The 27,264-nt window shown below is 39.0% G+C and overlaps 1 protein-coding gene across 2 annotated transcripts in view; it reads left to right on the forward strand.

Moving 5' to 3' along the window:
* RELCH (RAB11 binding and LisH domain, coiled-coil and HEAT repeat containing) overlaps nucleotides 1-19,735 on the forward strand; it is a 75,200-nt gene extending 55,465 nt beyond the window's left edge. For both annotated transcript variants that reach the window (XM_054284855.1, XM_054284856.1), the window contains 11 exons: nucleotides 451-499; nucleotides 880-959; nucleotides 1,742-1,848; nucleotides 2,392-2,491; nucleotides 5,657-5,739; nucleotides 6,667-6,730; nucleotides 8,261-8,399; nucleotides 8,753-8,869; nucleotides 9,879-9,967; nucleotides 13,756-13,826; nucleotides 17,944-19,735. In XM_054284855.1, the coding sequence (XP_054140830.1) occupies nucleotides 451-499; nucleotides 880-959; nucleotides 1,742-1,848; nucleotides 2,392-2,491; nucleotides 5,657-5,739; nucleotides 6,667-6,730; nucleotides 8,261-8,399; nucleotides 8,753-8,869; nucleotides 9,879-9,967; nucleotides 13,756-13,826; nucleotides 17,944-18,064 (1,020 nt within the window). In that variant the 3' untranslated portion in view covers nucleotides 18,065-19,735. The remainder of the gene's footprint in view (nucleotides 1-450; nucleotides 500-879; nucleotides 960-1,741; nucleotides 1,849-2,391; nucleotides 2,492-5,656; nucleotides 5,740-6,666; nucleotides 6,731-8,260; nucleotides 8,400-8,752; nucleotides 8,870-9,878; nucleotides 9,968-13,755; nucleotides 13,827-17,943) is intronic.
* The last annotated feature ends 7,529 nt before the right edge of the window (nucleotides 19,736-27,264 follow it).

Raw genomic sequence — 27,264 nt, forward strand, 5'->3', positions numbered from 1 at the left:
GACAGAGAGAGTAGGAGAGATCGTCCTAATTCTGGTTATTTAACAACTTTCTTCAGAGCAGCATACTGTTCACTCTTTGCAGTGTACATAAGTACTCCAGCTTTACTTGATTTGAAAATTTGAAATTGATGCCTTCTCAGCCTGAAATATTTTTGTAGGTGGTATCTAAACATTTTTATCAGGGAATTATATCGTTTTTCTCAATAAAATAACTTCTGAATAAAATTTTAAAATACTTCAAGGGAAATTGTCAAACATAAGAGGATTACCTAAAGATAAAACTCTGTTAGCAGTATGTGCTGCCTCCAGAGAGGGGATTGTTGTTGTTTTGGGGGATTTTTTTTTTCTTTGTTTTGCAATTTATTTTTATTTTTCTAAGTTAATTGACACTGGTAACAGGTCAATTACCATTGACCAGTTCTTATGTGCGACTAATCATCCTTTGCATAGGTAAAACCACAGTTCCAGGAAATCTTAAGACTGTCTGAGGAAAACATAGGTAAGTAGCTTTTTACTGAAATAAATTGAACTTAACTGCAACAGGAAAAAACTTTCATTCTTTTGTTCAAGTAACATTGTGAGGCTGCAGTTCTCAAATTTATCTTTGTGAAATGTTGAAAAATCTAGTCTTAATCTGAATGGAACACTCTGAAGTTGTAGATTGTGTGTAGGGTAAAAAAAAATCTCAAATCCAAACACCTCTTGAGTATTATTTAAGCCCATTTCTGTAGATATGCATATAAATTCTTCGTGTATATATCAAAAAGTGATTGAACCCATAATACTTAAATACACACATGTAAGTCTGCTATAGATAATACATGTGTTCTATGCTCATGTGTATGTATAAAACCAAAAATCTTCACTGTGTTTCATTAGATTCCGCAGCAGGAAATGGAGTGCTAACAAAAGCCACAGTTCCCATCTATGCAACAGGGGTCCTTACATGTTACATTCAGGTAGGATTTGGTTTCTGTTTCTTTGTTGTATAGTAGTGTGTGAAACTTATTTTTAAAAAATACCTTAACATTGCTGTGTTTGTTGAAAACTTACTGTTCTTGTGTGTTGAAGGTAGGTAGGTGAATGGGCATCTGTAAATATATTTACAAAGTTTTCTAGTCAGGTGGTGATGGACATTTAGATCATGTGTTACCATGCCCCTCTATCAAAATCCTATTAATGTTGTTCCTGAAATGGGTTCTCAGCCATTTAACTGTGAACTTGGCAAACATCATGGTGCAAAACAGGTACTGAAACAGGTAAATTGCCATTTGAAGCCTAGTGGGAGTCTTAAAATTTTCATGTTACCTAGTACTAAAACAAGCACACTATAAATCTTACCTAATCTTCCAGCAATGAGCAGCCAAGGTCTAGTACTCACATACCTTACAGGAAAAAAAAATAAATTCTTCATAATCTTACAGATTTTTAGTGGATTTAATTTATAAACTTTCAGGAGTCATAAATGTGCTTAAGTACTGTTCTTAGAAGTTTCTTTAAGAAAAGAATTTAAGCATGAGTATGTGCTTAGTAGATGAAACACCATCTCGTGTGCTTGCTTTGAAAGGCTCTTGTTGTTTAAACGCATTTTTGAAGTTCCTAAGAAAATTGTTAAATGCTTAATGTCGTTTGTTCTTTTCCATAGTTTGTGTCCTCTGCAGCTGTAGGTTGCCATCATAACCTCAGCAATCCTTCTGCACATTGATCACTGTGTGATAACTCCCTTCCTCCCTTCTTTCAGGAAGAAGACCGCAAGCTGTTAGTTGGATTCCTGGAAGATGTAATGACCATGCTTTCACTGTCTCATGCTCCTCTTGATAGCCTGAAAGCTTCCTTTGTGGAACTAGGGTAAAGAATATACCTTGGGGTTAACTACATCTGGATACATTAGAAGCTTTTAATAAAAAGCTGCTAATCTATTTGTAATTTTTAATAACCGTGATGCTTTGGATGAATAAAGAGTATACTTGCTTTTTTTCCCTGCTGTAAATGTAATTTCTAGGTAAAAAATGAAGGGTAGAAGAGGAACACCAAAATCCAAACAAAAAATTTCCACAAAAATAACTCATTGAGAATACAATGGAAATTAATTTTTTATTTACCATACTATTGTCATTTGTTCTAGATATGTATATGCATTTAATACAATTCATTGAAAATTATGTTCTTAAAGTTGAGCTTGGATTCTGTTAATTAACTTGTAAAAGGAACATGTTTTCTAGACTGCAACATGGTGTAAGTCTTTCAGAATGAGATAAGTATTTTGTATCCTTCAGAAAGGATAAATGCTGGAGTTTTAGATTTGTTGAACTCTGCATTTTTTAGGTAAAGAGCACATCCAGGGCTTGGGAGTATTTTTGTTTGATCAGTTGCCCAACTGTTTTCTTCTAGTGCAAACCCAGCTTATCATGAGCTACTATTAACTGTTTTGTGGTATGGAGTTGTCCATACGTCTGCTCTTGTTCGGTGTACAGCTGCTAGAATGTTTGAGGTAAGTGTTGTCCAAACTGTTTTTCACTTTTTTAAAAACTAGAGTTTATTTTTTAAAACAGGGATCAATCAGACAATGTTTCTACATTCTTAATAATTGCAAACAACTTAAATAAGCTGTGTACTGTGTGATGGAGCAGGAGGTCATTGTTCAGCTGTTTCTGTATCTGTTCTCTGTTCAGCAGCACATCTTTCTATAGGTCTGTAGTTGAATATAAGCATCTCTGAGTTTTAACTTCTGCTTTTGCTATTCAACACATCATCAGTAGTCTAATATACAACTTAACATTTTCAGTAGGTCTCGTGTATGCTCATGCAATGCACTTGCATTGTAATTCAAACTAGTTTTCTTTGTACCAGATATGGTGGTGAAGACACAAATATAATTCTGTATTTTTTGTAGAAATTAAAAGAATGTTAAAATAATTTACAGATAGTTTACTTGCCTCACAATGACAGCTTAATTTTTCCCATAGTATCTATAAATTTTGGTCAGAATAAAGACTGAAATGTATACCTAGTAAGTTTGCTTTTATTTTCACATCATGCCTTTGTTTCATCAAATGTTCATTTTAAAAGGCATGTGCAAAATTCTGAGACATATTCCATTGGCTGAACAAAGAGAACTTTCTGTTCTTTGCACGTTAGAAACACATACTTCTAATCACCATTACTTTTTCCTTCTCTTTTTTTGGGCATTTTTCCTTATATGTCTCATTTGAATAGCTTTGGAGGGGACCTCTAGCTGAACCTGACATCTTGTATCCATTTTGCAAAAATAAATCTGAAATCTGCCTCAGAAAACAGAGCACTTAACATATCCATCAGCTTTCTTTAGTGACACTCAGCAAGTCAGAGCAGAGACAGCAGTAAACAACCACAACAAGCTCCATACTGAGACTTCAATTGAAAACATCCAACAATGTCCTTTTTTGCTGGGGTTTTTTTTGCCCCTCCTTTTAAAAAGGAAATGGCAATTTTTGGACGCTGTTACAATCTATTTGCATATTTTCCCTCTCACAAAACACTTTTTATATCCTATTGTAATAATAAGCTCTTCTTCCCTAATAAATATTAGCCAAATGTATGAAACAGCTCAGTTACAACAGGCTGTTGTCTTGGTTGCAGCTTCTTTTCAAATTCAGCTGCATGTTGATTATTTTTAGGCAGTCTATGCATGCTATTTCGTATCTTGTTTCTTAGCATATTTCAATTTTTACCAAAGCCTAGGCAGCTTTTTTTTAATGCTTTTCTTACTTTAAAATAGTAGCATATTGCTATTTCCTGGATAGCCATGGCATACATATTTATACATGGTACTATGTAAATTTGGGAAGTCACCTGTGCAAAGAGGTAGTAATAGCTGGTTTCACTGATGGAAGATTCCATCACTTGAGGAATTTCTGTAACCTCAGAGGCTGCTGAATGGCAGCCTCTGATTCCAAGATTGAAAATCATAAGCATTCTCTATTTTAATAAATGTAAAAATTAGTAAAGCTATATATGAAAGTAAAACCATCATAAGCAAACCATGAGCTGTGTTTGAAGAGTAGACCATGAACTCAACAGATTGGCACTTGGAGTTGTTGCCAGTGTAAATAATTGTGAAATGTATTAATGTTAAAATGTTGTAGTTGAGCTGACATCCTAATACTTTCTGAATAACAAGTATAGGATGTTGCAACTTTCCTACTCCAAGTGCTTTGCAGCAATATTGTCTTATGTTCTTACACAGCTTCTCCCTGTTCTTCCTTCTGCAGTAACTGTCTGTGAGGCCACACTCTGTTCCATGTCTGTGTCACTCATGCATGCACACACATACATGACACATAAATGTTGCTTAATAGGAGTGACTCCTTTATATGGAAGCTTTTGAAAAGTCACGTTCCTTCCAATATTTTACAGCTTACTTTGATTTAAATTCAGAGTTGATAAAACAGGAATGCTCTAACAAATAGCAGAATGTAAAATATTCTTTAATTAGAAGATGTAAATACTGTCTGGTTTTGGTACTGGTATACTGACAGCTACTGCTTTTCCCAGGGGAATAGCTTAGAGTTTGTGTTCATTATGCAATATGAGTAATCAGAATGTAGCTAAATATTAAAAAGACACTTCATATTTCTCATATAAACTTACTGATAAGATTTTTATATTCATCTCCTAAAACCAGCAAATACATGCAGACTTCCTTACATGAGACACAAAATTGAAATATCTAATCATTCCTCTTTTTATTAATAAAGACAAAACCCACCATTTTGTTGAATATGAAAAAAAGTTTGCAACTTGGTTTGAAAATCAGTAGGTTTTCATATGAAGAAAGCAAGTAAAGGGCGTATGCAGCAAAAGCTTGTGTATAACTATGTAGGTAATGTAATAAAATCACCTGGGAACATCTGGATTCAAACAACTTTGTTGTGTTCATGGATAATGAGTTTTACTGTGATTTCAAGCTTTTAACGTTTGGGATGCACTGCAACAAATACATCTCTTCCTTAGTTTGCCAAAAGACTTGAGGAAATACATTTCATGGCTCTAGTTCAAGGATTCTCCATTTTCTCCCTGCACAGACCTGCATTCATACTGTTTGGATGGTTGTTAAATATAAAGGAGTCCTGAATGATTTTCAGGAAAACATTTTGGCATCTGGGAAGGTGCTGTTTGTCTCATTGTACAAGGTGTGAGATGTATCACTCGGTGTGGGGAAATAACACACATTTAGCCTAGTCAAGACTTCTGCGTTGCATGTGACAGCCACCTACTATGATAAATATTGTTGTGTAGAGTTAGGAACAGCATTTACATGAAATCGTCAAATTCCAATTGATATTGCTTTAGTACTTAATTATACATAACTTTATTTATAGTTATAATCATATCTGAAATAAAACATGGTTTGAGTTCAAGTTTTAAAATATCTGAAACTAAAGAAAACGTATTGTTGAATTCGTCATGTTTGTTCTGGTTGCCAAACCACTTTAGCTTTCTTCATGCCTTTGCATTTATAATGCTCTAGTGTAGCAGTATTTGCTTAGCTTCTAATTTTGGTTTGCTTTTTGTGTTTTTTCTTTCTCTCTCTTGGTTTTGCCGTTCTTCTTCCCATGATACTGTGCTCGCTCTTTCCGTGCATCACCTGTGATACCCCCCTGCTCCGACCATTCAGCTGTTGGTGAAGGGGGTACATGAAACTCTGGTAGCTCAGAGAGTTGTTCCTGCTCTCATTACTCTCTCCAGTGACCCTGAAATGTAAGTTCCCTGACTGCCTTATATACCTAGCATCCCTCTTAATACTTAGAAAGAAATAACCATCAGTTATGTCTCTTAATCTAGCTGAACAAAAATTGAATTCTTTTTAAAGGAAAGTAACCTTTAAATAATTTCTTTCTAAATAAAAGGGTTTACTGCAACAGTTGGAATTAAACTGTATAAAAATGCTGAATAAACTTTAAATAGAAAACTAAATCCATGTAATTTAATTTTTGTTTATATTTAATCATGTTCTCAGTTTTCAAATTTGCTTACATCATTTCTGGTAGAAAGCTGGATACTACTATTCTGTAATGCTATCAGCTTTGCTACTGCAAAATTGAGTATCACCTGCATTAATGAAATGCAAAGTAGTTTTGGCTGCATCTTATGTCTGATATACAACGGTGGCACTTCATTTCGTGGACATTCTGATGTGGTATTTCTTTCCAGCTAAGGAGGGATGCTTTGCTAATCTCACTAACAACTTGTTACTAACAGATGCTCCAGCATGACTAGAGTCTTAGTGGCTTTAATGTCTTGTGTGGGTGACTAAACCAAGAACAACCCCAAGAGTCTGCCTGCCCATCCTCAGTCACAGCTAACCCAGTTGTTCACGTTTACCAAAGCGTTTTTTATTGCATGTTGACTGGTTTACAGCTGGCTCTTCGAGGCATGAGTGAAGCGTTAGTTGGCAAGCGGGTTGCTCCGGCCCTTGTTACCTTGTCCAGTGATCCTGAATTGTGAGTTTCAGACTGAGACCTTGAGTTAATCCTGTCTTTTTCCTGGTCTGCTTTTTTTTTTTTTTTCCCCTTTGTCATTGCTAGAAACTAATGTAACTTGAAAGTACTAATTTTAAAATTTTTATTTAAGTAATTTTGTTCTTAGTGTTGAATACATCTTAAAGACCCTATTCTTCCATTGTAGTTCAGTAAGGATTGCTACAATCCCGGCTTTTGGGACCATCATGGAAACTGTTACTCAGAGAGAGGTAAGACACCTGTTGTTGTCACCTGTGTTTTTGTAGCATAAGAGGAGGATGATTTTTTAATAAATACAGAATGAAAGAAAGGGCAAGTCATAAATTCTTTCTTTCTTTCTTTGTCATATTCTCTTCCAAAGTGCTTTTGGGTTTTGCAATGGCCTTTTTTTAACTCTCTAAACAAACCAACCCTTGTAACTAATAAAAACATTTCCTTCTAAATCTCAACCAAACATAAACAAACAGAGACGGATAAGTAGAGGGGGCCTGTGCTAGAAGATGGGAAATCCCATGCTCAAAATGTTTCTTTAAAACCTTCTCCAGTACAGTTGTGAAATCTAACTCCATTATTTCCAAATGAAATAGTTCTATTTTAAAAGAGTGACCAAGAACATCCGCATACTGTATTTTTTTAGGTGCTTTAGGGTATCCTGCTTGGCTCCCAAATACTTTAGAAGAGCAAAAGACTCTTGTTGTTCCAGTCATATCTGCTGGTTTTGCCCTTGATTTAGTCCAAGATGGCACTGAAAGACATAATGACATTAGCAAAGTATTCCTTGAAGATAATGCAGAGATGCAATTCCTCATCATTTTTTAAATTATTCTACTATGGTAATAGATAAGAATTTTGAAGATAGTCAGGATTCTGCTGTAAATAGTAGAAAACTGGATTTTGTTTCATGTAACAGCTGTGCAATCAAATTTCTTCTGTAAGGCCTTGCAGCTTTTTGCAGAGCTTGCATTCTTCCCGTAATTTCAACATATTCTAAAAGAATGTGTTTGAGGAAATGTGAGTAATGTGAGTCAAGTCAGTGATGACTCACACGTACTTGGACGATGGAAAAGTTAGAATTTTGCAGCTTGGAATGCATGCCTATAATCAGTTGGGAAGAATATTACAGAAATTACTGTATCCATTGCACTAATTATGATAAGCCTTAGAGTACAGAGGTGATAGCACCTTTCAAAATGTATCATAAAATGTTACTTTTTTCAAGTTTGAATCCAAATTAAATACCAATCTCATTTTTTGTTTTCTAGCCTTTAGTTGAGGGAATCTTTTTAATTCCATTGATTTTATGATAGTTACTTTTACATCTCTGTCCTCTGCAAAAAAATTTCAACCTATTAACTGAGATACGTTACAAAAAATGCTATTAATTGGTTTCTAATTAAACAGGAAAACTCTGTAGTTATTAGTTATTAAGTAAGAAGGAAACTGTAGTAGCAGGTAAAAAAAGGGAATATCAAACTCAAGGAAATCTCAGGAGGAAAAATCAAGTATATGGGAGCACCTGTCTGTTGTTAAAAAACAGATTTAAAAATGAGATCACATGAAAACCCTGGTAACAGTCTTTAAAACATAGAGGTGCATTGAAGAGTTTGAAACATCCTTAGGAAAAAATCTGGAAATTAGAAGAAAGTCTAAGATCTGTCATCTGAAATACAGAAAATTGTAAACATACTTTGAACTGATCATAACAATTTCTAGCATCTTGATTCTTTTGTGTTCTTTCTATTTCTCTGGGAATATTTAAGCTTCTGGAGAGAGTAAAAATGCAGCTGGCTTCTTTCCTGGAGGACCCTCAGTATCAAGACCAACATTCTTTACATACAGAAATCATAAAAACGTTTGGAAGAGTTGGACCTAATGCTGAGCCCAGATTTAGAGACGAATGTAAGTTGCATCCATGGGAAGATGCAGTCTTCTTCTCTCTGTCCAAAAGCTAATAGGTATGCTGGTTACATTGATGGGGTTTTTCTTTCTTTTCTGTAAACTGTTATTATTTCAAAGGTACTCCAAGGTACTTTTTTATTTTAGGTGGTGCTACCACAAATTTTTATTTCAAGTTTGAGTTAATCCATTAAATGCACAAGGGCAATCCCATCAAAAGCAATTGTTTGCAGTTCTTATTCCATGCTAATGTGTGAAGTTTCAAATGCCTGCAGTTGCCACATAGCACCTGTTTAATGCTAAACAAGTCTGTGGAAAGCAGTTTCAAATACTTATTGCTGTATTTACTTTTCCAGTTGTTATTCCACACTTGCACAAGTTAGCCTTGGTCAACAACCAGCAGTCTGTTGATTCGAAGAGATTGGATATCGCTACCCACCTGTTTGAGTCCTACAGTGCTCTTTCCTGTTGCTGTATCCTTTTTTCAGGGGAAGTCTAGCTGTTAGTTCTCTGGTGGTGAGAGAAGTTTAATATTAGAGAAATAACTAAGTTTGTCTTTGGATCTTTGATATAAAACATGATCTATTCAACATAAGGGGGAGGTTTTCCAAGATGGTGAATATCACAGATTAGCAGCACACCAGGTGCCCCCCCAAGCCTCTCTCCTTCCCCTCCTCAGCAGGATGGGTGAGGGTGGGGGAGAAAATCAGATGGAGGACAAACTTGTGTCAAAATAACAGCAGTTTAATAAAGCTTAAGCTATGTATGGAAGCAGAGCAAAGCAGAAGATTTTTTCTTCCTTTCCATTAGCAAGCAATATCCAGTTACTTTCCAGGAAGCGGGGCTTCAGCATGTGCAGCAGCCGCTCCAGAACACAAACATCACAATAACAAATGGTATCCTGCCTCACCACCACCTTCTCTTAATTTTTATATCTGAATAGGCATCATATGGTGTGGAACATCCCTCTGGTCAGTTTGGGCCAGCTGTCCAGGCTGTTTGCCCTCCCCCCAGCCTACTGATGGGGGGGAATGTTTAGAGAGAGCACTGATGCTGTGCCAACGCTGCTCAGCAGTAGCCTGAGCACTGGTGTGGTACCAACACCAAGATTTCTAGGTACCAGTGCAAAGCACAGCACTGAGGGCTGCTGTGCAGAAAATGAGCACCAGTTCAGCCAGACCCCATACAGTGGAACAGATAGATACTTGAAAAAACAAAGCTACAAAAACAAAACTCTTGATCTTAACTAATAAGTCAAGGAAAAAAATCTTCAAATGATTATATGGGTGTACGAAATACATGATGTTAAATATGTTCAACATCTTTTTTCCTTTTTATTAGCCATGAAGTGTCAAATGCCATTCCGTTTTCTTAGTTTTGCTGCTGCCCTTGTGTTCCATAAAGCAACATTATCAGAAGACAGAAAAAAAAGTATAATTTCAAAAGGCAATCCTTATAATACCTTAACAACCTGGATTTTAGTTATTTCAGAGGATTTAATGGTCAATCACTTTTTACCAGGACTGAAGTGTTTACGAACCGACATGGAACATCTCTCTCCAGAGCATGAGGTGAGCAGTAAACTATGTTTACTGAGTATGAGATGTAGGTGGCAGAAGTTGAAATGTGATGGCATTTAAAACCAGAAGTTAAGGAGAGCTGCTCATAAGTGGTTTCAAAACATGACATTGAGGAGGTTTTTTTGATAAAGAATAGGTCACATGATTTCAAAACCAGTAAAATGTGGTAAAATATATTTCTAATCTGAGAATCTCTGCAGACAAATACTCAACCATCAGAAATGCATGTGGAAACATAGATCTTCCTAGACTGAAGAAAAAGGAAATGTTTTTACCATCTTTATGTTAGTCAAACCAAGGATGCACTAAAATCAATGGCTACAATATATCCAGTTAGGCAAAAGTTTCATTTTCTTTCACCAATGGGATAACTGATCAAATACTTCATTTTTGTAGTTAATGTAACTTCTAAGGTTTAAATGCATAGTCAGTTCAAAATATACCCTGAATTGCAACAAGGAGCTTGATTGAGTTTGAATCTTGTAGTCAGAGAAGGAATTGAGGGCTGGAATAGGATTTAAAATAAATCAGTAGGTAACGACAGCTCTCAATTCTCCATTACCACATTTTGCATTACTGTGCATAAGTGACTTAAGTCATGATGCCAACTGCTTTGGCTCCTTAGCCAGAGAGCAATATGAAATTAAAAGTATTTACTCCTGCTCCAGTGGGTTAGAAAACTCACTACAGGCTTTACAATTTTTATCCCTTTTTTTGTAGAAATGGATATCTAGGGCTTGATCAGATTCCCACTTCAATGGGATGTTTGTAGGCATCATGATAAAGGCTTCTGAGACCCAGTGAGTTCCAGTGTGTCTTGGAAGCCTTCTATCTGAAAATCTTGTTTTCTGAAATGAATGTCATTTACTGTCTCAAATAATTAGACATTTGCATAAACAGAATTAAGCCTTTTTTTACTATTTTGGCCTCTATGGTGTTATTCATTATTCAAATGGCATATCACTTGACAAACACACATACATTTTCTAAATCACAGAGCCTTAGCTCTAATGCCTTTAACGTCAGTGCAGAGTTTATGCTCATCTTGGAAGGGTAACGTTGTGGAATTGGCTTGTGTGGTCCTGTCTGGCAGCGCTTACCACTCATACCTCATGCTTGTTTTCCTTTCTTTCATATAAATAAAAGTGTAAGTTGTGCATTTAGGTCAGAGCTTCTCATCTTTAAAGGAAACATTTCACCTTGTGCAGACATTCAGATACTTTACCAGCATCTCTAGTTCAATGTCAAGTCCCTTCTTCCTCATTTTCCACTTACCTTCTATGGGTTTTCAAAGTAAATGGATTTGAGTTGCATGATAGTGAGTCAGTACTTCGTAAAAATATTTAGTCCATATACTGCAATACTGTTTATAAGACTTCAGTATGTTAAGTCTCTTAAGTGTCTCTAAATATAGAGTTAGTACTCTAAAATATTTCTCTTTAAGGAGATGTGATTTCATAATCAGTCCTATGACCAAACAAGGAGAACCCAAGGGAATAGGTCTGAGCAGTATGTGCAAAGCCATAATGTAGAAATTTAGAAATTAATCTGCAGAAGAGGAAAGAATTGCTCCACTTCATCCAAGAATTACACAGCCTTCCCAGAAGGAGCTGTGCAATGGATGGCAAAGCCATCTTCTTATTGAAATCATCCTGAGTCCTTGATGAATTATTCTCCTCTTTGGTCAAGGCTTCGTATTTGATATTTGGAACATCTGGATTCAGATGTACAAAAATGTAGGAAAGCTCCAGTGCTCAGGTGGAAATCATAAGTAACAAAAATTATGGCGGCTATGCTTGAAAATTTCAGGTCTTTTTTGATACAGAAAAAAATTCTGAATGTATTTCTCTTGTACCTCTGTACTCTTAAGCATTAAGTATTTGTATAACATTTTATGCCAATGGAGGACAGCAAATGTAGTAGGAAGAGTTGTAGTCCTGTTTGAATGTTGCTCTCTGAAACACTCAAGGGTGTGTAACACCTGCTACCTAAAATGATTCAAATGCTGAAGTAATACTTGTGGATACACAGAGTGAGCAGTGGCACACGTCTGCAGACCAGACCACATCTTGTCAGTGTAATTAATGGTTGTGCTGCGGACTTGACAGAAACCAGCATTGTAATTTATGCAAAAACATTTAAAAATAGTTATCAGTTGGTGGTAACCATTAGTGACTGATCTGTATTTTAGAGATTGAAAATAGTATTTTTCCTTTGTTGTATATATTAAGGTTTGGTGAGGCAATACTAATTTTAATTGCTTGTAGCTCTGAGATTTTAAGTTTAGAGTCTCAGAAAAGTATTTAGCCTTCTTCTGAGCTGTGGCCGAGGAAGTTTCCATTTATGTAGTGTGTCTATATATGTGTGTGTATGTACATATTATAGTTTCATACTTTGCATTCTAACTTTTTTGCCCAAGTGTTGCAAAACATGTCTTGGTTTGAAAAGACAGGTGTTGGGTAAGGAAGGCAGGAGCCTCTCTTGAAATGGAAAATGTAAACCCCCTCCCTCCAAATTGTTATAAATTTGAAATTAAGGGGCTCTCAGGCAAAGATATGGGAGTAAAAATAACAGTTCTTTATTAGGAAAAGTAAAAATAAAAATGCAGTAATACAAAACAACACTGACAGAGTCAGAATACGACCTGACACCCTGTTGGTCAGGGTGTTGGTAGCAGTCCCAATAAATGGTGGCTGCAGTCCTCCTGAAGTGGCAGATGTGGTTCTGTTGCAACAATGATCCTGTAGAAGGGTGTAGTTTTCTTCTGAAGGTCCAGGGGTAGTGTAGATGAGCCTGGTCTTCCTCTGGGAATCCAGTGGGAAAAAGGTTGCCTATGGTGTTCCAAATCTCAGATTATATCCAGGAAGGAATGCTTGGCTCCTCCCCTTGGGCAGAGCATCTCACAGTGGGATGATGTAATTTTATCAGTCATGCAGTGAGATTCAGTGGCCCAACAATAGAAGATATCTCCTGGAGGGAGGATGGGTTGTGGAAGAGATAAAGAAAAACTGCCCAATTAACAGAAGATAACTGTCCCACCTCTATGTCAATAGAATACACACCTCAGCCATATCTTGCATTTGCAACCTAAGACAAAACACTTTTGTCTTAATGTGCTGAAACAGTACTGTTGTGAACGGGGCAGGGAGTCATTTCTCTGTCCCATGAATTACCTGTATGATTTTGTTTTAAAGCCTGCTATTGGGAATCTTTTCCTTATTTTTGGATAAGTATAAAAATGTCAGTGTGGAAGTGTCTTCAGACTTAAATACTCTGCAGAAACCTTTTTAACACTGTACTTGCTTAAATAAAAGGGAAAAGCCATGAGTCATAGGAACTCTGGAAGACACCAGTGGAATGGTATCAAGTTGATTTTTGCACTTCCTTCCATTAAGATACTGTCCTAGGATACCATCACACTTTTTTTCTTTCCTTGCTTTTTCTTTCTGCATAATGTTCATGAAGATATAGGATGTCACAGATGTAGGTTTGTTATAGTGCTGTTTTTAAAAGCCTGGGGCAAAAGGACAGAGTCCTGAACTTCTGTAACTATTTGGAAAACGTTTTCTTCCTTAAGTTATTTTGAACGTTTTTGTTGTTTCTAACCACAAGGCATTATCAGATAACTGGAACTCAAAGGCACTTGAAAAAAAAACCCAGGGAAATGTTTTAAACAGTTCTGCTAATGTCAGAATTATTTGCAGAGAACATTTCATAAGAAGTGTTAATGTAAAAGGAAAAATGTCAAATGTCATGTATCTCTCTTCCTTATGTCTTAGGTTATTTTGAGCTCCATGATAAAAGAATGTGAACAGAAAGTGGAAAACAAGACCGTCCAAGAACCACAAGGGTAAGACTTCCACTTCCCTTTTTCTATGTGCCTCTAGAGGAGTGTTCTGCAGACTATATTCCATAATGTTGTCCAAGTTTGTGACCTGAAATCCTGCACTGACATGTGCTGTATTTGAAAACAGATTTTGGAAACTTTAATACAGTGATTGTTTCTGTCTCCAGTGTAAAACATGAGACAACAATTACTTTTATAGGAATGATATTCTTGGTTCTTAATTTTTTGTTCATTTAAAGCTGAATTTAAATTTCTGTCCTGAATCTGAGAAATCAGGGAGTGCCTGGCCTAAGTGCTTAGAGCAATGTATGTAGCAGATACTTTGCCACCCATGGGGGTGGCAACCTGCAGGCTGAGGGAATTGTTCTGGTCCAGAAGGGCTTGCTTCAGGCTGCTGTCCTGGTTTGCACAGGACTGGGGCACACAAGAACAGTTTCCCCAGTGTATAAACTGACCCCTGTGTCAGTGTACTGGTTAGGCAGTAAGCTGACTTTGGGAAAAGGCCACCTGTGTTCCACTTTGGTGAAACAACCTTTCCACAGACACAGAGTAAACCCAGCTCTCCAAGGAGGCAGCAGACACACAGTGCTCATGCATCCATTTGCTTCACCTGTAGAGATGGTGTCATTTGTGTGCACTTCCTGATTACAAAAGTAGCCAACAGACCCATCTTGGATGTGGAAATTTGGAATGCTCAGTGTCATTACGATGAGTTGTATGTGCTCTTTTGCTTGCGTATTGCCTGGAATGGCATGCCAGCAGGCAAATTCTTGTGGATTATTATATAACTTCACAAATCCTTAGCAATGCTGCCAAGGAAGTGTGTGAGAAGGTATCTGAAGAGAGAATCTGTTCTCAATCCCAGTGCTTTGTCATGAGAATTGAGAAAATTACTGAAGCTTGTTCATGTCATGGTTCCTTATCTGTAAAAAGCTAAAAGAATTTACTTCTTGAAGGAGTTCACCCATAGTGAGCTGGAAGCAACTGGTAGTCTGAGAATGATTAAAATAATAAAGGTGTACAAGAGCTCAACAAAAGAAATGTAAAATAGAAAAAGGGTCAGTCAGGCACCAAGTAAAATACTTCAGGCTTTACTAGTAGTAAATACTTTGAAATGACAGTCAGTCCTATTAAGCCTTTGCAGAAACAAATAAATGCAAACCTCATACATCATCTAATGTATTTCCTTTATGAATGCAACTGCTGAAAACTAAGATATGAAAAGGGTAAATCTTTGCAATCTGTTCCTTTGTTCTTTAATTAGCCTTCCCCTTTCTTATTCAACGTCAGGCTATGGTTGTCATCTTGTACTGTACAAAATTAACAAGAAATATTTTGCCACTGAAGAAATGACCTTTTCATATACGTAAATATCTCTGTTTTCTTGTTAAGTGCTTGCTGATTTCAGTTCCTAATTTCTATGACAAATACATATTTGACAAAGGATTTAAATACAACTGGGATATAAATTACTGGGGTTTGTTAACAGCACAGCAGTGCAGGCACAGAAATCAAAATGAGTGCAAAAGCAATCTTCTGATGTTCTTATCCTGTCTTTTCCCCTTGCTGTTAGAAAAACTTGGTCAAATAATACAGGATCAAAGAAATAATTTTTTCAGAAGATTAAACTCTCCATCTTGAAATATTAACCGCTTTTGTTAAACATTTTGTTTAGCAATTAACAAGGTATTTTAATCATGGGTAACAACTGATATTACAAACTGATTGCTATAAAATGCCCATTAGGAAAGTTTGTTTTGCCCTAGAGCTTCCCCATAAAACAGGCAGAACTCTGTGTGGCATCTGATTCATCTGGACACCAGGAAAAATTTGATGTTTATACATTATTTTTATTTGTGGGTTGGGTTTTGTTTTGCTTTTTAAATAATGGATTGTTTTAAACAAGATATACTATTGCTTTGTTGGGTTATTTGATTACTTTTTAAAGATGTGAGACTCAAATTATTTGATTTCATATTAATTTCTGCTATGTTTAAATATTCACTTTGCATAGTAATGGAAGTACTTTGGAGGCTATTAATTTTGGATATTTAAACTATTAAGCATGCAGGATACAGTGGATTATGTTTCTGTTTACAGTAACAGTATTAGAAAACATGAACTTGTAGAGTCTGTAGTTGTTACTATTTAATTTTTGACATCAGATGGCTGATATGCCCCAAACTGTTTCAAGAACCAATAGAATACCTCCGTGTTTTCCTCAGTCTTATTCAGGATCATTAGACTAATGAAAGCATAGTTTGTTTAGAACTACAGGTTTGTCACCAGTCGCTAGGCTTTCTTTTCTGAAGTGAGCACTTTTATTTTCTTAATGCTGCTAATGCTTGGAATGTACAGTATTTCCCAAAGAAGTTTTCATAGCTACACCCAATTCTAGGATACCTCATGGTCTGAGATAGCTTCTTGTCCTTAACTAGCTGACAGTGAGTGTAAACTGTTACTTATATAGTTTATATGCCCTTGCTTTATAATGAAATCAAAGGAAATTGCAAAAGGCACTCATCTTACTGTAGCAGTAATTTCCCAGCTGAGTTTTATCAGCTGGAAATACGTGATTCGTTAGTTGACTGGAGATGTTTAATCAAGCCAAAGATGTCTGGCTATGTGATAGTGCCTGAAATAAATGTTTTACTTTGAAAGTTTATCATTAAACTATTTTCAAATCCACAATACAGCTTTAGTGAGAAGCTTCTGTTTTATTTTTAAGGTACTTTAAAAAGAACCAGAAATGATTATTACTAACCACCTTTTTTCTGTGGTGTGAAATGGGAGAAAGAACTGTGTGTATCCCTTCTACCTTTGAAGAAATCATTCAAGTTCTGTTGAAACAATTCAGAGTTAAGTTCAGTTTTATGTCGTTGATGCAAGTGTGTCAAACAGAACTGTTTATAACTTTTCAGACTGAAAATTCAGTTCCTGGAATCTGGCCTTTGCCTGTAAGACAGATTTTGTGGTCTTAGCTATAATTTTGAAATGCAGAGTCCACACTGAGTTCACAAGAACGAATTTATTTGGTAATGTTTTCTAAAATTGTCCTTATCCAATGTTGATAAACACTTGCCATTTTGACTACAAATATAGGAAGTATGGAATATTTGTTAATATTCCTGCTATGTACATTTGCCCTGTCTTGAGACAGATGACTCCTACTGTGCTAAACAGTTTATATATATCTGAAGTTGAGCTCGCTGATATGTTGTTAATTTTAAAAAAATCTGTTAATTTCACATAGTAGGGATAATTTCTTAACATATTATTCAAAGCTTAGCATCCTGTAGCTTCAGCATTGCTTGGATTGCTCAGTCTGGTTTGTGGGAAACCTATGAACTCTCCATTTTCCTATGTAGTATGTCTCAATTAGGAACTTCCAAGCACAGGTAATAGGAACCACATTCAGAAGAACCAGAAGAAGCAGCTCCTTACCCAGTGAGGGGCTGACCCAGTCGGGCTCAGCGTGGGGTTCGCAAGAAATTTATAAGGAGATCAAAGGGAAGCTGATCAAGTAATATAAAATAAAGATTTATTGAGAATTACTAGGTTGACGACTATCCTCACCAGTTTTTAACTCGGCTCAGGTGAAAGTAGTTGGAAAATCAGGAGTTGAAAATTAAGGAGAAGTGTCACTGTTTTGTACTTACCTTGCTTTTGCTCATCTCTACACATCTGCTAATGCCACTGTTGGAGGCAGGTTACTTGGGTTAGAAAGGTCTGTGTCTGAACTGATACTGGTGAACTTACACTAAATAAACACAAGAGTTGACATTTCTGGTGAGAAGGCAAAGGCAGGCTTTCAGAGAAGTATTTGTCACTACAGCAATTCCCCAGTAGGTAGCAAATGCTAATGTGGTGACATCCAAAGGTACTAAAACTTAGTGCACAAAAATATTTTACTGTTTTCACAGGCACTGTGAACACATTATAATAAATTCACCATTATATATATGGACTAGGTAGTGATGGGTTTTCAATTTTTCTTCACAGACTGGTGTTTTTTGTTGAAACCTATGGAACACAAAGACAATTTAATTGCTTAATAAATAACAGCATAATGTTCTTTTTAGTTTGTAGTCTCATGCCACTAAATGTTTTCCTTTCCTAGCTCGATGTCAATTGCAGCGAGCCTGGTAAGTGAAGATACAAAGACCAAGTTTTTGAACAAAATGGGCCAGCTGACTACATCAGGTGCAATGTTGGCTAATGTATTCCAGAGGAAGAAGTAAGATGGGAAAAGGAACTCCCAGCTAACACTAAGGTGGACCTCACAGAGACTGGTTCCTGTACTTGAAGTACTTGCCTTTTAATTTCTTCTGTCTTATGTTCTTGTAGTATAATTTTATTCTAACCTCCAAAGATATTTGCACTGCTTTTGAATATCGCTGTGTATCTGTTAATTTTGGGTTAACTGTGGTTGATATAAAACTGAAATCATAGTCTGTACCAAGTCCCTGTTCTGTGTTCTTGTCTTTCCAGCATATTTTTTTTATATAGTGGAAGGTTTTGGTTTTTTTTATTTTCTGACAGGATATCAGCAAATATCTGTATTATACATGGAGCTATTCTGATGGTACTTAAAATAATGTAAATTTGAAGTCATTGTCATGAAGTAATAAAAGTGGAGATTACTTATGTATTTAAATTATGAGAGAGTAATGCAGATTTTTTAATTATGTTTCTAAAAAGAAGAGGAAGAGCCACCAGCATTTGTCTGTGCTTCTAGGGTTGTTTTTGTAAGTATTGTGCATCTTGAATCCAGAGGAATTGCAGTATCTAATGTGTGAGACTGCTTGCACTGCATCAGTCTGCAGGGAATGCTCATGTTTCACATGCTTTATGCCGACATTGTAAATGCTGTGCAAAGTCCTTCAGATAAAATTCTCACATCTCTGTGGTTTTTTGAGGGGTTTTTTCTTTTGTAGGGGTTTTTGTTTTATTTTAAAGCACTTTACAAGTCTACACATCCACAGGCACATCCATTAAGTAAAGGAAAAACATGATAAATGAATAAATGTTTATAAACGTGTAAGCTACTTCACAGGGTCCCCAGTACAGTTCTGCACGCACAGGAAACCTTATGCAGGAGAGAGTCAGCTTTCATCTTGCACTGAGTGTGCAGTTCTGTGGACTGTGAAAACTAAAGATATTTTGTTGTTTAGATTGAATTTCAGTTCAAATTTAATTTTGGAGTGTTTGAAATTATGCTGAGTTTGATGTGCTGTTTCTTTAAAATGTTAAGTAGACTGCCTACATACTTTTTGAAAATGACATTACAGGGATTATATACAACTACCAAATATTTTTGTTAGCAAGGAAGCATTAACAACTAAATCCTTTTCTTCTTATACAGCACTTTTTTCCCCCCTCTTTATGTCAATGTAATCTTCTGAAAGTAAACTCAAGTGCATGCATGAACTGGTATGAGGTAGCAAAGTATAAAAGCTCAGGTGTTCTCTGACACGGTACCATTCAGCTGGAAGTATGGACATCTTTAAGGACAGGGAAAGCAAAACAGAGCAAGGGAATAAAGTATTCCCCCCTGAAACAGAATATGGATGGAATAACAGGTTGGGTATCACCCTTAGATGGAGATAATGGAGATAACTTGAGGCTTCTGCCTGCTTTGTGTCTGTGCCTGTTGGCTCTGCGTTCGCTGTTCCTGCCACGGCTGTGTTGTGACAGGGCCTGCTGCTCCCGTGCGCGCCGTCGGTCCCCTCGCACTGCACTGATGGAACATCTCTCTGGAGGTTACACAGCTCCATGCCTTCATGTTGCTCGTTGCCATGAAAGTACGCTTTTAGCAGACTGACTGTGAAATGGAGACATTCCTGAGGAATGGGAAGTGGTGACGTTCCTCTCTATTGTTCTGTTGTCAATAAAAAGTTTTGTATACCTGCCTTGTCTTGTTACTTCTGCTCTTCTCTGAAAAAGATAATCACATCAACAGAGCTGTTACGGGAGAGACATTTAATGCGCAGAAATTGTTTAGCTTAAACTCTTTTTACATAGCAGGTAGTAGACTGAACTTGCTCAATTTCCTTGGCTCCCAAACCTGTGACTTTAGTGCCATTTTCATTCAGAGTCTCCTCCTCTGTCTCCTGTGCCACGGTTGTGTTTTGGATTTTTCTTCTCCATCTCTTTTCTGACTTCTCAAGCAGTTGCAGTGCCAGAGATAACTTCATAGTCATGAGACTGAAATAACAGGGCCATGGTTAGGCTGCCACTTTCTAAAGCAGGGCAGCTGCCTGTGAGAGTGGCTGCTCACCTACACTGAATTTCATCCACTGTTTAGAAAACTTGCAAATTTGCATGAGCCTAAAAACTGTGACAGCAATCTAACTTTGGAGAAAGTGACCTGAGACTCTTTAGTTCATTAGTATAAATGTAGCCTCTTTACCCCCATAGACTAATGGGTCTAGTCTCTCCAGCCCCTTGAAAAGTGTAGCTTCTGCTACTCACGGTTCTACTTCCCACCAGTTGTAGGAATTTGAGCAAGGATCACAGGAAGACCAGCACAGTAACTACTGAGGTGAGAAAATTACTGTGTAGGCAGCAAACTTCCAATGCAGGTTGTCTTCAGGAGTTTTGCCTCCTAAATTTGAGGTCTCTGTTAGTATATGTTGGTTGCAGGAGTTTTTCAGTGTATATTAGTTTTCAAATATGAACAGACTTTCAAGATTGCAGGAAGTTGTTCTGTGTGGGGGGCTTGGTGATATTTGGGTTTTTCTGATTATTCCTGCTAGCTCTGTCACTGTAACATTTAGGACTGGAAAAATAAAAGAGACCCATTTAATGAGAATTACCAGAATATTTTAAATTAACCTTCCCCCGCCTTTCCTGTTACTATTCAAAATAAGTGAACCTTTTGGGACAAAATGTTCTGTTCAAAGAAAGCAGTTTGTCCCCTAAGGGTTGTCTTTAATTGTTTATGGCTCTGCCTGAGTAAGGATTCTGTAAAAAACCTAAATGTTTGTTTTATTGGCATTGCCTGAACTTCTTCCACTTGTTAGCCTTAAATGTCAAAGGTCTCATGCTGCCCCTAGTGAAGTTTCAGATAAAATCTTTGTATCTTTATTTAAAATATTGGCTCTTGTGTTCTTAAACAAAAGAAATCAGTGGGCTGAAGGTACCTGGCTGCCTCAATATATGTTCTCTGTAGATCAAGCATAAAGCTAATTGGTATTGTGCCTATATTTGGTTCTGAAAGATTCTTTTCTAGAACTCTAAATTAGGCAAATTGTTCTTCTTGTATCTTCTAAGCAAGGTGAATAAAGGGAGCTCCATAAGAAAAGCTGCTCAGTCTTCTGTTAGTCTCTTCCTACTCCCCTGCTGCACCAAGAAGAAAAACAATCCTGCTATTACAGTACATGAAAGTATATTCTGGTTAGGGGAACTAAAGGCAGTGTTTGAATGCATTTGGGGCTACAAAAGGTGAGGAAGCTGATGGATTTAAAGATTAAAAACTATCCATGAAAAAATCTGTTGTGAAGACAAGGAGTAGTTTTTTTAATATATTGTGGGAATTGCTACGTAGGGGATGATAAGATGATTCAAAAAGATTCTGCAGAAAAGTAGGTTTGTCCCTCTCTGTTGTGACACTGTTAATGGCATTTCTGTGTTCCAGGACTCAGTGGTTCTATGTTTTAGTACATTTATGAAGGTGAGTATAATGCATTCCAAATGTTTTAAGTAATTTCCCATTTGGAACTTGCTGAGTATGATATTTAAGTAAACCATGAAGTACCAGCACAGGTTCATGGAGCAGAAGGTCACTGAAATGTTAATACAGCAAAATGATTGCCATGCCACTGATCTGATGTGGAATCACAGAAGTTCCTGCATCAAATGTAAGTGCTGATGAATAACAGGAATGAAGGCAACAAGATTTCAAGGAAACTGGCTCACTGATTTTCTGAGTGCATTTGGTTAATGTTTCTAGTAAATACATTCAGATCCATAGCTAATTTGGTTTACACTATGAAATTGGTCAACAAAGGCCCAGAGGAGTGTGGTTGTTGAATAAAGCTATTCAGGTCCTGGATGTCAGCAGCATACACTGATATATCATGTGTTAACTAATTCAAATGAATGACCATGAATGAGTAATCGTTTTTCCAGAGAAGCTGTTTCTAAGGTTTAACTTAGAAGCTGTTTTAAGGTTTCCTTAGGTTTAATGCTGGCCAGTTTTCATCCATACAGATAAGCTGTAGGAAAAGAGGATTCTGCTTACAGAGTTAGTAACAAGCAAGTCAGTGGCAAACAGCCTCTGTCTTTAGAGGCATCTGCACTACATGCTGAACTTGAACGTCCATCACACTTCCAGTTTGGTGAAAGACTTCCTTAGGCTGAAGATTTCCATTTCCCAGAAACTTCTGAGTATGAGCAGTTCTACTGCAGAAGTGAGTGACTTGAAACAGTGATTTAGCACTTGGTGTCAAGGGCCAGCACCATGGCAGTGGTCAGTCTGGTTCCTTTGCAGCACTGGGATTGCGTGTGCTCGCTACTGCCTCCCTCAGTCACCCCTTGTCGGGCTGGTCTGTGCCCTCTTCACCATCCCACAGAAGCAGAGGGCTGTTTTTCCTACCATTTAAATACTGTTTGCAAATAGGACTGTTTGCTGCGTATTTGCATATTTCCATTCCCAAAACTACTGTGACTGTGGTCTTATGCTGCTGCTCCTTGCCCTGCACTTTTACAGAGTTTTTTCCCCATTCCATAACACCTGAGAGGCCTCTTCAGGAGATGGAGGCAGTACAGTGGAGTCCTGCTGAAGTGACAGCAGCTGTAGCAGAGCATGTGCCTTGTAGGATCATGTGGGTTGTTCTGAAAGGCATTTGCACCTTCCCTTTAACTACACTGCAAAGCAAGGGGAAGTGGTGATGGGGAAGAAGCAGCTGCAATGTTTAATAGGCAACAAGGACCTAGGTAGGTTTGATCCCTTGCTGACAGATGAATGCGCTGTTGATCTAAGTTATTTCAATCAGGTGAGTTTTTAAAGGAGTTTGGGATTATTAAGTGTGCTCTTAGATAAAATGGCAGGGTGGCTCTGGGGAGCTGGTAATGGGGTGTTGCCAAGGGGTTATGGTCTCAGTCCCCCTGCGGGTAGGTGTTTGCCAGCCTTAAAGACTCATCTCCAGGGCTTGAGGAATATCCTGGACAAAGCAAGCTCCCCAGGCCATGCCAGTATTGCTCTTGTCCCAAGGATGAATATATGACTCAAGTCTTAGGGGTCAACAGGTATCTTATAAACATCAAAGTTAAAAATTCACCATGACTTTGTATTTCCTCCCTGGAGTATGCAGGCATAGCTGTTGCCACAGTGGCTGGTGATAACCTATCAGCACAGTGTCTGCTTGCACGTACTTCAAATATCTGACGTACTAGCGGTGGCTGGTTGGGAGCATTTTTCTTTTGAATGCTGTGGACTTGAGGTTTGCAGACAGGCATTTAGCAGTGGTACATTTTTGTGGGATTGTAAAAGGTGTGTTGTGTAAACCACACCAGTGTGACTAAGGAGCTTTATTATAGTTGCTCTGTCATGAGAAATATTTGTGTGCTTGAAAATTTCAAGGAGACTGGGCAAAAGAATGGTATGGAAACTTGCCTTTCACAGGGAGAAAAGAGTTTCAAGTTGATGACATGACTTTGTGTATGGGTTGGAGTTTTTTGTAAATAGATTTTATTTTTTTAATTTCTTTATTTTAATACCTAGAGTTCTCAAATAAAACTAGAACCTTCTGTGCTAAAATATTTTTCTAACTTTTTTCTCCAAGTATAGAAAACTCCACATGCTGGGTCATACAGTAGGGCTCCTTCCCTGCAGTGGGTGATGAGGCAGCTGAAAGCAGCCTTTCTCCCTGGTCCCACAGCAGACTCTCTGCATGGATTGCTGGTACTCCAGAAGCTGCACTGTGACCCACCTGCCCCACAGGGCATCCCCAATTTAAAGGGATCTTTCCAAGAGCTCTGACTTTGCACTGCACTGCCTTTCTTGCTCACCTGCTGAGAGGCAGGTGCTCATATTTACACAGCCTGTATTTAGTCCACAGACTGAAACCTCAGATAACCTTTGTGACACATACTGAAAGAAAACCACTGATCATGATTGATCAAAACCCTTCACCTCATTCTCTATCCTCAGCAGCATGCGAGAGGCAAGGGAATGCCTTCACAGCCTTCCTGCACATGAGAAAAGGTCTCCCAGGGTGCAACCATCTGCCTTTCAGCGTTGCTTCTTTACCCAAGGTTCCATCATGTCACTTTGAAGACCTTGGAGATTTAACACAGAGCCTGTGTTCCTGGTTCTCCCTCCCTGGGAAAGGGGGCATCACAAGGTGTTGGTGTCCATGTGCAGGTTAAGGGGAGTTCAGTGGCATGGATAAAGTGAAGAAGCAGCTGGGGACATAAACATGAGTGCACAGGTGCTGCTCAGATGCCCTGGTGTATCCACCAAACCATTCCCGGCCTTTGCTTTTTGGGTTGAAAGTTTTGGGAAGATGGGAGACAAATTTAGGCATCCGCTGGGACTGAGCTGCCATTTATCCAAGCTCCTGCAAAAGAGGAGTTTTTACACTGATGCTGAAGGGGTTTAATTTTCCCACAGCTACAAAACTTGCAGTTTTGATGTAGATAGCAACTTTTAGAGTAGCATTTAGCAGGTAATACCCACTTTTCTCTCTAGGAAGGAACCAAGAAGAGATCCATACTGACCGCAGCTCCACTAAGCGGTCAGCCAGGCTCACGGTTTGTTTTCCATGGCAGGCATCACCAAAGAAAGGATCCTGGAATTATCCAAGGTATTATTTTCATTCTGTCACACCGCTAAGGCTGCACAGGGTTTTCCATCTCTCCTCTTTCATGAGAGCTTCCCAAAGGCCAGTCCAATTGTTGCTTGTGTGCCACAGCAGTGAACAGAAACAAGAGGCACCCGAATGTCACTGTTAAGTTTGAAACCTTAATATTTCAAGCATTTTGATTTTATTCAAAACAAGTGCTTTGCAAAAGTAGCTGACAAAATAATGTTCTGTAAGAGAAAAAAAATTCTAGAACAGGTGGACAAAGCAGTTTTGGTATAAATTTTTAGGTTTTATCTGTGCTACATAGAATGATATATGTGATAAGTGTGAGAGAATTGACAGTGCTACACGTTCCCCGGTTCGTATTTTATAGCATTCACATTTTAGTTTATAACAATCTACTGCAATCCATAATTAAGACTGTAAAGCACCCAGTAGTGGCTTCTGTGGGTTTTGGCTCAGAAACATAAAATTTAACTCAGAGGAAAATATCTGAGCTTTCAAAAATAGTCTGTTTTCACAAAGTGGTAGAAAATGAGAGAAATTTCAGCCCAAACAAGAAATATTTCAGGCAGGATCGGGGTGAGAATGCAAAAGTAATTGAGCTGATTTGCAATACCAACTGCTCTGGAGCTCCTCTGAGCTGCAGGGCTTGGCTTTACCCCGATGCCTTCAAAGCCTTTACTTGACACCTTCGGAGCAAGCTGATAACACATCTAACTGCTAGTGAGAGTGTGAGTTTGCTCTTGTAAATCTCTGGTTAGAATGAGCAGCTGGTAAACAAACACAGCCTATAGCCTCGGTGTTGTGCTAAATGTGAAAAGGGGAAGAGACTTAACAGACTGTTCTGTTTAAAAAGAAACATTTCCTTGTACCATAAACACAAACATTTTAAAACCTCCCGGCTGGCACAGAGCTGCATGTTTTCAGCAATGGGTGGATGAGGCTCCAGCAGAAGGATCTCACCCCAGTGCTATCCCTCCCTCTCAGTGGGCTCCCTCCAGGACGAACCAGGACTAGCACCGCTGCCAGCAGTTGGGCACACACCTTTGCACATGTCACACCTTACCTTGCAAAGCCCCTGAGAAGTCTACTTTGCATTTGTTCCCTACCAGGCAAGCTGGCTGCTGTGGCCATCCCTCCTACTCTTCACTCCCAACTCAGTTCTGTTCCGGCCTGTGCAGCCCAAGTGTGGCGGGACCCTGACTCCTCAGGCAGGGTGACAGGGCTCTGACATGCACTTGCAAGCTCGATGGCTTGCTGAAACCCATCAGCATGATCCTTGCCCAGTCACCTCCAGAAGAGCGAGGGCATCAGGAGCAGCATGTCATGCAGTATTACTTTGAGCCACAGCCCACTATGGAGCATCAAAGTCACCTAGGGGCCACCAGTGCCCAAACAGCCCCATGGTGTCAGGGAACGAGGCCAGGACCTGCAGGAGCACAAGGACCTCAAGCAGGACCTGCTTAAGCAAAGATCGGGCAGGGCCCAATGCTTGCTGAGGACATTGGGGGGTCAAGCAACTCTAGGGAGATTAAAATGGCTTTATGGTGCCTGGAAACTATCTAAGGGTGAAGGTCATAGCTTGGTGTTGCTGTGGAGGCAGGCCCTCCTCTAGCTAGAGGGAAAAAGCTCAGCAGCTCTTTCTGTCCCGAGTGTATCATTCCTCTGAGCAGAAATCAGACAACAGCACCACCGAGGAAGGATCAGTTTTTAATATTCTCTTCATCTTTTGCATTTGAATTAATGTATTTATTTGAAAACATAGAGAAACTCTACACTTTTTTTCCTGGTCAAGGGTTAAATCTAAATACATAAGTGAAAGAACAACTTCCTTCTTTGCCCACATCAGAAACGTGCTCCCAAGCTCATTTCTCAGCATGTGAGCACAGGGCAGGTTTTGTGTCCCCAGGGTCATCTCCCCTGGATCCTCAGCCTGTGTAAACAGCCGGGCCCTGTCCGGCGGCACCATAGAGAATTCCTGACCCTCTGTGAGGCCAGGGACATCGCGGCCGTGCCGGGCACGCCCCCAGCTGCAGCCCCTCGGCCCGGGCAGGGCGGCTGCCGCGGGCAGGGCTGTGCGGGCCCATTCGGGGGTCAGGAGGCTACCGAGCAGCGTTCCGAGTCAGGTCGCAGGGACTGGCTCCGTGCACGGCCTGGAGTGGTTTGGGAGAGCTCCCAAAGCACATCTTCCGCTTTTCTTCCCCTCTTGGCAGCAATCCCGTCCGCCAGCTCCCGACATCAGTTCGTGGAGGGGGAAGGGAGGGGGACCGCCAGCTGCGCCACAAGGCCTAGGCTGGCACCCACATGTTGCACGGGCACCGAGAGGGAACAGGGCACGGGAAGGGACGGGACAGGCGCTCTCCTCGGGGCTGGGGACAGACCCAGGGCGCACGGGGGGCGAGGTGGGAGGCAGGCTGAGGCCCAAGATGTCCTCTGACAGTGACAGGCCCCCTCCGGGGGCGTGAGGAGAAGGCAACAATTCCAGGGGAGATTACAGCGGGGAAAGGGGCTGGGGGCTGGAACGGGAGGGCGTAGAGGCGGGGGCAGGTGGACGCACGGCCCTGCCGAGAAGGACCGACCGGGAATGCAATCCCCACCGGCCGGAGGAGGGACGTGGGCATGGTGAC

Source organism: Melozone crissalis, unplaced genomic scaffold, assembly GCF_028551555.1.
Source record: "Melozone crissalis strain CALT ecotype California unplaced genomic scaffold, PUWL_Pcris_2 ptg000042l_1, whole genome shotgun sequence".
Taxonomy (NCBI): Eukaryota; Metazoa; Chordata; class Aves; order Passeriformes; family Passerellidae; genus Melozone; species Melozone crissalis.